This window comes from Rattus norvegicus, chromosome Y (assembly GCF_021556685.1).
Source record: "Rattus norvegicus strain SHRSP/BbbUtx chromosome Y, alternate assembly SHRSP_T2T, whole genome shotgun sequence".
NCBI lineage: Eukaryota > Metazoa > Chordata > Mammalia > Rodentia > Muridae > Rattus > Rattus norvegicus.
The window spans coordinates 364,323-374,203 of record NC_141555.1 but is presented as its reverse complement, the minus strand read 5'-3'; the positions used below and the strand labels follow the sequence as shown (position 1 = coordinate 374,203).

Sequence of the window (9,881 nt, the reverse complement as noted above, 5' to 3'; positions counted from 1 at the left end):
TATGTAGCAGAGAATAGCCTTGTTGGGCACCAGTGGAAGGGGAAGCCTTTGGTCCTGGCAGTGCACTTTGGACCCCCAGTGCAGGGGAATATGGGGTGGGGGCAGTAAGGGGGAGGTGTGGGGGAAATAACCGTGTGAGGGAGGGGTTAGGGGCTATGGACAGGAAATCAGGAAAGGGAATAACATTTGAAAAGTAAAGAAATATATCTAATATAACAATTTTAAGAAATCCAATAAAAAAGAAAAGAAATATTAAAAAACACACAAGTAAATAAAATGTAAATTACATAAAAAAATTCTGTTCAGATCTGTAACCTATTTTGAAAATTCTTTTTAAAAAACTTCTTTGTGGAAGTGCAGGCTGACAGGAAATGGATGTAGATCGCTCCTAAGAGACACAGCCAGAATACAGCAAATACAGAGGCGAATGCCAGCAGCAAACCACTGAACTGAGAATGGGACCCCCGTTGAAGGAGTCAGAGAAAGAACTGGAAGAGCTTGAAGGGGCTCGAGACCCCATATGTACAACAATGCCAAGCAACCAGAGCTTCCAGGGACTAAGCCACTACCTAAAGACTATACATGGACTGACCCTGGGCTCCAACCTCATAGGTAGCAATGAATAGCCTAGTAAGAGCACCAGTGGAAGGGGAAGCCCTGGGTCCTGCCAAGACTGAATCCCCAGTGAACTAGACTATGGGGAGAGGGCGGCAATGGGGGGAGGATGGGGAGTGGAAGCCTATAGAGAACGTGAGGGGGAGGGGTGAGGGGGATATTGGCCTGGAAACCGGGAAAGGGAATAACACTCGAAATGTAAATAAGAATTAGTCAAGTTAATAAAAAAAAAAAGAAAAAGAAAGAAATGCCCAAGTTAATAAAGATGAAAAAAAAACTTCTTTGTGAATTTTACACCATGTACCCCAATACCACCACTCATCTTCCTGTCCTTTTGTATCTACCATCCATTCTTACAACCTTCCCTTCGAAGGAAAAAAAAACAGTCTATGCCCTCTGCAAAGCATCTTCTAGTCCACACCTGCAATCCCAGATCTTCATTACACTCTCCACCTGTGTCCGTGGAGACCTGCAGACACCTTTGATAAGTAGGCTACCAGTTCAACTGCTTCCTTGGAGGACTGCAACCACCTGGCACAACCCAACTCCAACTCCAACCCCTGCCTTCTGAGTCTAGCAACTATGAGGTCTTCCCTGTCCTTCTGTCATTCTGTCTTCTGGTCTATACCTGCAATCCAGAATCAGCACCCTATTTTCTCAGGCTACAATTCTGCCTGCATCCTTTGAAGACTGCTCCCAACCAGAGAACCAGCTCTATCTGCAGCCACAGAAGCCTGCTGCCTTGAGGGTTTACCAGGGCTGCCAACTCTAGGGACAACAAATGAATAAAGACCAACAAAAGAACACAATCAACATAGGTCAGAGCAATATGACACCATCAAAACCCAGCTATCCTATTACAGCAAACACTGAAGATTCTAATGCACGGGAAGTGGAAGAAGATGACCTTAAATTTAATTTTATGAAGACAATCAGAGACCTTTAAAGAGGAAATAAGTTTCTTACAGAAATATAGGAGAATACAATTTAAACAGGTAGAAACCCTTAAAGACTAAACAAACAAATATAAATAAGTACAAGAAAATACAATCAAAAAGGTGAAGAAAATGAATAAAACTTCTCAAGACCTGAAAATAGAAATAGAAGCAATAACGAAAACACAAACTGAGGAAATCCTGGAGATGGAAAACCTATGGCAGAGGACAGGAACAAGAGATGCAGGCATCACCGACTATAAGAGATGGAGGAGAGAATCTGAAGTGTAGAAGATACAACAGAAGACATTGATAACATCAGTCAAATAAAATGTTAAATCTAAAAAGTTACTGGCACAAAAATTCTGAAAATTTGGGACACTGTGAAAAGATGAAAACTAAGAATAATAGGAGTAGAAGAAAATTTCCAGCTCAAAGGCCCAGAAAACATCTTTAACAAAATCACAGAGGAAAATTTTACTACCTTAAGAAAGAGATGGTTATAAATGTACAGGAAGCTTATAGAACATCAAATAGAGTGCACCAGAAAAGAAAATCCTCCTGCCACATAATAATCAAACCATTAAATGTATAGAACAAAGAAAATTAAAAGCTTAAAGGGAAAAGACCAAGTAACATGTCTTAAAAATATACACAACTTCTCAACAGAGACTCTAAACACCATAAGGACCTAGAAAAATGTCTGGCAAACACTACAAGACTATGGATGTCAGCCAAGACTGATATACCAGCAAAACTTTCAATCACTATATATGGTGATGGTGAAATCCTGATATTCCATGATAAAATCAAATTTAATCAATATCTTTCCACTAATCCTGCCCTACAGAGGATAGGAGAAGGACAGTAGATAGACATAGACAGAGGCTAACTATATCCAAGAAAACACAAGAAATTAATAATTACATACCAGCAAAACTAAAATTAAAAGGAACTTGAATCCCTCTATCTGCCTCTCTCTCTCTGTCCCTCTGTCTCTCTGTCTCTGTCTGTCTCTCTGTCTCTCTCTTTCTGTCTCTGTGTCTCTGTCTCTGTCTCTCTCTCTCTCTCACACACACACACTAACACCACCAACATCAAAATAACAGAAACTATCACCAGTTATTAGAACCAACGTCTAAACATAAGTTGACTCCATTGCCCAAATCAAAGGATAACAGAGGATGAACACATTAAATAAATCCATCATTCTTCTGTAAACAAAAATTAGACCTCAGCAACAAAGACAGATATCACCTCAGGATATAGGGCTACAAAAGATTTTCCTAGCAAATGGATCAAAAAAACAAAAACAAACAAACAAATACCCCCCCCCCAAAACCCCAAGCTGTAGTAGCCATTCTAATGTCTAATAAAATAGTCTTTTAACCGAAATTAGTGAAAAGTGATGGGGAATGATACTTCATATTCATTAAAGGAAAATTCCACCAACATGACATCTCCATTCTGAACATCTGTGCCCCAAATGCAAGGATACCCACACTTGTAAAAAAAAACCCAAATAAAGTTTAAATTACATGTTGAACCTGATACATTAATAGTGAGAAACTCCATCACACTACTCTCACAAAATTGATAGGTCATTCAGACAGAAACTGAACAGAGAAATAATAAAAGTGCAGAGGTTATGATTCAAAATGGACTTAACAGACATCTATAGAACATTTCAGCCAAACACAAAAGGGTATACCTTCTTTTCAGCAACTCATGGTACCTTTTCCAAAATTGACCATATTCTCAGTCACAAAATAAGCCTCAGCAGATACAAGAAAACCAAATAACACCTGTGTTTTATCAGATCACCTTGGAATAAAGGTGGACTTCAACAACAACAAAAAATCAGAAGGTGTACATATTTGTGAAAACTGAACAACTCTTTACTGAATTTTAAGAGTTCAAGCAGAAATAAGAAATTAAAAGCTTTGTAGAATTCAATAAATGTGCCTACCAAACCAAAACTTATGGAACAGTATGTGCATCTCTTCTGGAATTTTTTTGTTTTTCTTGGATCAAAATCACAGTGATTTTTAAATTTCTACCAAAATGTTGCATTTATTTTTGAATTAAGAACCTAGTGTGCATCATATTAAAGATTGTTATGGAAACTAAGCTAGTAGACACTAGTAAAGATGCAAACGTGGGATTTCTCGACTCAGTTGATGTGTATAGGTCATATAATGCTTCATTTTACAATTTATCAAGGTTGAAATACATGCTGCAATCTGGAAAAGTCTACTGGGAGTGTATTTGATCACTAGTAATTTTTAGTGTTTAGACTATAAATAGATCTCTTTTATAACCTCACCGAGGACAGGGAGATTCAGGTGGCCATCATTCTCTGTTCATGTTCCTCTATAATTCCATATTTGCAAGGGAGTTCTATGGTAAGTGAGTCCCCTGGGTAGGAATGCAGAGATCATCATCCTGCTTTGGAGAAGCAAAGAGCTGGGATAAAACATTTTTCCTTCCTGTGTGGGAGGATGTGAAAACAGTATTTAAGAAAGGACACTATCCCCATCCTTCCTACATAAAGACTATCTCTTCTCCGGGCCAGATGTTTAAAAACACCTCCTGACACCTCATGCTCCTAAGAACTGGGGAAAGGGAATTATCTTTCCACTGTAACAGTCTTTAGTATGAAAACTGAAGTGTCACTGCTCATATCAAGTCCTACTCAAATTCCAGCTGAGGTATGAGGTGGAGGGTTGCTGGACGTTATTGTAAATACTGGAGACAGCATCTCTGTTTAGTGGATGGGACATCGTACACAAAAACATTGAGGGACATGTGGGACACCCAATGTAATATCCACCCACTGGAGCTGAAGCTTGTTGGAAAACAAACCCACTCACTGGCGGAAGGTGCTTCTAGAAAGACCTTCTGCAACTTTCTAGAAAGATCTCTCCTTCAATACTTCCCCCAAGGCAAAGCTAGGTTTTGGGCCCTGATGTGTCTCTCCACACATCTGCAGCATGACGATCTCAGATGGAATTAACACAGGAAGGGACCTGTATTAAAGAGATTTGGGGGAAGGAGTAGGTACCCATCTTGCCAGTGGTGACATTACATGGCAATTACCTCAGACAAAATGGATTTGTACTAATACTCCTATGGTTAGGGCACTGTCACCTTGTACTGGCTGAGATGCAAGCCCTAAACTCTCTTTATCTGGGAGTTAAGGAAATCATTTAATGCAATTCTTATAGCACTGGGGAAATGACCAATGTGAAGGGGTTACCCTTATAAAATACATTTTATCTGTGTTCCTATTTTACCAACAACTTGATGTTCAACTGGATGCAGGTAAAGCTAGGCCAACACAATGGCCAAGGAATTCACTGGGGTAAACGAATGATAAGGAATGGACTACTGTTCAACAGTATCTAAGCAGGCCTTAGGGATCTCTGTTACTTAGTACCAAGCAGTGGAAACAGGCCCCATGTTTGTGAGGAATGTGGGCAATTCAATGTATCCATCTCCTGTTCAACCCTTATCCTCCAAGTCCTTAGTCTGGTCAGAGACTCTGGCTGAAGAGAATTTAGCTCCAGGGGCTTGGATATTACTTCTGTGATTATCCACACTCCACAAATAATCAACAGGAAGCTAGATGACCTTTGCCAGTATTTATCTCAGTCAATTCCAGTTTACACGATGAGCATCTTCATTAATGGTCTACAGTCAGAAATGCTCTGCTTTTTATCCTGTAGAAAAAAATGAGAATCAAGGTGAATATTCACCATCTTTGCTTCCTAAATACTTCCCAGTTCTTTGTGGATGTTGCCCTAGCTCTGGTGATTCTCAAAATTCTACAGCACCTGGGTTCAGACATCTATACTCACAGACGAGATATGCATCTACATATGAACACACACACTGGGACATGTGGAAGTGGCCCTAGGTCCTTTAAAAGGTTTTCTTTTTATGATGCCTTCTTTTTTCCTGACTACCTCATATTCTCTCCCTGTATATCCAAGGTATTTATTTAAACAGGTTCTCTAGGCCTGGATTAGTAGAAACTCCTAGAGAACAGGTGGGAGGATATCAAAGAGGATCACACAGAGAACCATGCTGATTTGAGATGGAAAATCGTGTAGTTGAAGGCAAGAACCTGGGTGAACCATTCTGATCTAGGATTCTCAACAGGAATGAATGTATTTAATCCACCACAGAGTGGGGGGTACAATTATCACCTCTAGAGGTATGTAAAGTCTACTAATACAACTTTCTCTCACATGTAAATGTTCCTGGCCATGTCTCATTCTTCACTGAGGCCCCAGATAAACACCATTTCAGAGTATACCTGTCTATTCACCTGGCACAGTCCTAATTCTCTCTTCATGAGTGGTCTTCCTTAGGGTAGTAGTAAAGAGGATTTGGCCACAAGTCATCCATGATTATCTGTGATTGGAAGGAGGGCAGAAGATAAAAATCCCATTCCCAGGAGTAATCCACCCAGGCCCTAGAAGATAATGAATGGTCAGAGAAAGCCAACCTCAGCAATCCTGTTGGAGCCAGGGAATTTGTGTGCACACAGCCAGTTGAAGAAAGTGAGTCTGGTAGTGTCTTGCATGCAGTTGGCATAACCATGCTCAGCCTGTCCAATCCACTCTATTGTACTCGAATCTGACTCTTTGTATCCTGCGGGAAAAGGATTATGGAATAGCACAGGGTTTACCACATCCCCTACCCAGGCAACACCTGAAAACCTATGACCATATGTACCAATGATGCTGAGTTGATAATCCTTAGTGACAATGTCATTCCGGAAGTATGGGTTTTCACTAAAGAAAAACATCATCCTGCACATCCTCAACCCAGGATTGTACTCCTCCACCTGTCAAGATGTGGAAGAAATAAATGGGAAATCTTTAGGTGTGTTATGAGAACCCTCACACAATAATGGGATGCAATACTTGTTCACATTTGTTTTTCCCCAAACACCATTTATTCTCTGCCCAGACACAATTCCAACTGACCTCCAAGCTCAACATGTAGCTCAGTAAGTCTTCATCTTGGTTGCTGATGATGGAGGACATCTGGGGATGGTTCATCATCTGCCTCTGGTCAAGGAACTGTGCTATACTATTAAAAGTGGAGCTGGAAGCAAATGGGCCACAGTGTAATGAGAGTGGTCCTTGGAGCAGGAGCCAACATAGACACATGGCCATGAGGTCTTTCCTTCTTTGTCCTATGTCCCTTCCTATAAGATGACTAAGATGTTCTAAGTCATCTGTTCTGTGAAAATCTGAACCTTTGTAGGAGGAAGAAATTACACTCTTTGGGAATTTACTGATGCTATGGAGGATAATGGGTAGTCAGAGAAAGTCAGTAGAAGCAGAAAACTTGTATGCACAGAAGAAAACAAGCTAGCTGGATGACAAAGTGGCTGTTGATCTAATATTCCTAAGCTACTAAAGGCCAGTGTATGCACAAAGGCTGACAAAAACATGGGCTGTATCTGCCTTCCTGATCTTGTGCAAGGAGTGTGTATGTGAGCCCATACACTTTTCACACTGGCACACATTTCACATGTAAGCAGCTTTTATATCAATAGGAAGATGATAGTAGAGGAAAGGGATTGACAGTGCCTGGCAGACTCAAATTAATTGATTGCCTCAAAACTCATAGAATATTTTTTCAGTAAATATGCATCTAAATGCTAAACCTAAACCTTCTGAATTATCACGGAACTGAGGTCTTGAACGTGGCAGTATCAATTAGGGGCTGGTGCTAAAGGGGACCACATTGTTTACCTGACAAAAGGGTGGACAAATAATCGACTTTCTGTAAAATGATGTTTCTGTAAATATCCCATGACAGGGTACTCTCAGTAGTGATTGGTGTCCCTGGCCAAAGTCATCTTTCCTGATCATAGAAAGATGCTCATGAGTGTCTTGCATGCAGTTGGCATAACCATGCTCAGCCTGTCCAATCCACTCTATTGTACTTGAATCTGATTCTTTGTATCCTGCGGAAAAAGGATTATGGAATAGCACAGGGTTCACCACATCCCCTACCTAGGCAACAATTGCTTGAGGATCTGCTGCTCAAGGACCCCACTTATATTTTGTACACAGCGCTATGAGATTCGTTTCTATTGTCTAAACTTCGTAACTCCTTCCCCAAACCACCCTGCAGTTCTCCTTAATCAGCTAGTTTCTCCAAACCACTTGGCTGTCTTTGTTGCCAAGTCCAGAGAGTACACTTAAGGATACAGCTTTAGCCCAGAAGCCTGGAATGCCCTGGATTATGGTCTTTCTGCGATCAAAGTGAGGTCTGCGCATTTTGGCCACTTTTGCTTTAATCCGGGCAAAAGCTCCGCTACAGCGGGCATTCACAAAGCTGAGCTCCAGTTGAAGAAGTTCCAGCTCCTCCATTTTAGATCTGCGTTCTGCAGGCCCGCCACCTGACAGTGGAAGCCTTTGTATCCCTTGCTGATCTTTAGAATCACAGGCTTGCTCTGGGTTCTTTTCCAGCTCAGGCTGCTGATCTTGTTCACCTTCCTGTTTCTGATCCTTTACCTCTTCACCCTCATTCTTGACATCTACCACCTCTGTGACTTTCAACTCCGCCATAGTAGCCTCGTCACCCTCTTCACACGTGTCAGGGTGATGTAGCACCTCTGCAAGGGGTACCCAATCTTCCACAGGACCACATATTACCAGAGGCTTCACCATCTGGTTGTCCCCAGCAGGAGCACCTGGGCTCTGCTCTGGTGCCTGTACTGAGGGCTCTCCCTCCAGAAGGCTGCTTTCCAGGAGTACCAGTTCCCGGAATTCCTGGGGAGCCACGCCCACACTCTCCTCCTCAGAATTCTCCATATGCTCAGCCTATACAAGGATGCCTGAGCCACAAGACAGCAGGCCCCTTCAAATGCTACCTGATGATCTTCGGAATGGCCAACCAGCCTCTGAGTTTTTCCAGCAGCCCTTCATAGCAGATTCTGTTGCTATCGGGACCGGGTGAGCTTCTGTGACGTCAGCAGGAGACAGGATTCAAACTGTCTTACATTAAGAAGTACATAGGTAATCTTGCCCACCTCTAACCAGTCTGGTGATCACAAGCACAACCCTCACCTAGTCCCTGGGTTCTGGTCCTGTACCACTTCTCCAGGTGTCCTTAAGCTTCTGCCTGTGACCCTGAAGAGGTCACGACTTCTTTCAGAGAGTGAGTAGAACGGAGGAAATCCAAACACCAACATAACCCATTCCCCAATGTCATTTCTCCCTGAAACATACAGGTTGGCAAATACTTGGGAGTGCCATTGTAGTTTACTATTACTGATATACTTTTACTCATTGGTCAGATGAACACATATGTGATCTACTGAATGGCTGTCCTTGTAAAGCATGCAGCTGTTGATGATGTCATTTGGTCATTAGGTCTGCTTCTTGCACACCTTTCTACCAAGAAAAGAGAGAAAATCCTCTCCCTAAGCAGGATTCATATAAACTAATGTATTACTCAGTTGGCAAAGTTAAGAATGAATCATCTCTCAAGTCATGCACAGAACTATAAGCAAAATGATTCCATTGGAAGTTAAGCTTTGAGGATTATAACAAAGTGAAGGAGTGCTGGTGAATGGTATATTATTTAATAAAATAGGAGCAGAATAGGCTTCTCTCACAGCTACAGAAAAAACAACAATACTTATGAAATAGAACGGAGAACTAATTCTGGCACTAAAGGATTATTTTTATTAAGTTATTTTGTTTCCACAGACATTCTTCAATGCCTGACACATTAACTGGGAGCCCAAAATCACAGTCTATGTATCAAGGAAACGAACTATAGACATAATCCACAAAGGAATAGTGAGTGAGTGTCTTAAGGTCAAGTGGGAGGGAACGTTGCTTAAGTTGGGTATAGAAGTTCAATAATTGCTGCTCTTCCTTCAATTGCTACACTTTGAACCCATAAAAGCAAGATTAGGATGGATGATCGTTCCCACACGTACCCTTTTTCTGTCAATCAGGAAAAATGTTAATGGCTTAGAAGGATAAAGGACTTGCTTGTTTTCTTGATTGGAAATTGAAATATATTCTGAAAATGAAACAAAGAAATTGATAATAATCAATTTTAGTCTTTACGTATATTATAGCAGGGCAAGTGTGTTTGTAGACTTAACTCTTCAATCATTGATACAACCCATGGGTGTTCATTACTTACTATTTCAGTGATTTTTTTCAAAAAGATGGGCATATTTAGGTATTAAGATATTATCATTATAGTGTCATGAATATGTATATAGTTTGGGCATTTCCTGATGAAAAATTTTAATTCTTATTCTTCTTATATGGCTCATGCTAG

At 41.0% G+C, this 9,881-nt stretch overlaps 1 protein-coding gene across 3 annotated transcripts; it reads right to left on the bottom strand.

The window, feature by feature from the left end:
- Nucleotides 1-5,179: 5,179 nt before the first annotated feature.
- Nucleotides 5,180-8,504, bottom strand: Tspy1 (testis specific protein, Y-linked 1). 3 transcript variants are annotated; one of them, XM_087601307.1, is made up of 7 exons: nucleotides 8,452-8,504; nucleotides 7,325-7,539; nucleotides 6,548-6,668; nucleotides 6,294-6,405; nucleotides 6,064-6,209; nucleotides 5,872-5,969; nucleotides 5,180-5,272 (listed from the first exon to the last, which is right to left on the bottom strand). In XM_087601307.1, the coding sequence occupies exons 2-6, from the start codon at nucleotides 7,384-7,386 to the stop codon at nucleotides 5,907-5,909; spliced, it is 504 nt and encodes a 167-aa protein (XP_087457433.1). In that variant the 5' UTR covers nucleotides 7,387-7,539; nucleotides 8,452-8,504; the 3' UTR covers nucleotides 5,180-5,272; nucleotides 5,872-5,906. The 3 variants fall into 3 exon arrangements, with proteins under 3 accessions (XP_087457433.1, NP_075212.2, XP_087457432.1); NM_022923.2 differs by lacking the exon at nucleotides 7,325-7,539 and having other exon boundaries at nucleotides 6,548-6,625; nucleotides 7,787-8,495; XM_087601306.1 differs by lacking the exons at nucleotides 5,180-5,272; nucleotides 7,325-7,539 and having other exon boundaries at nucleotides 5,871-5,969; nucleotides 6,548-6,625; nucleotides 7,787-8,482.
- Nucleotides 8,505-9,881: the final 1,377 nt, after the last annotated feature.

What these genes read in the sequence shown, in the direction of transcription:
- Tspy1 (NM_022923.2), bottom strand. Translation starts at nt 8,392, where the DNA reads ATGGAGAATTCTGAGGAGGAGAGTGTGGGCGTGGCTCCCCAGGAATTC. An exon ending in GCTACATGTTGAGCTTGGAG is followed by an intron (nt 6,406 to 6,547) that starts GTCAGTTGGAAT and finishes ACATCTTGACAG; the next exon opens with GTGGAGGAGTACAATCCTGG. An exon ending in GCTCCAACAGGATTGCTGAG is followed by an intron (nt 5,970 to 6,063) that starts GTTGGCTTTCTC and finishes TTCCAATCACAG; the next exon opens with ATAATCATGGATGACTTGTG.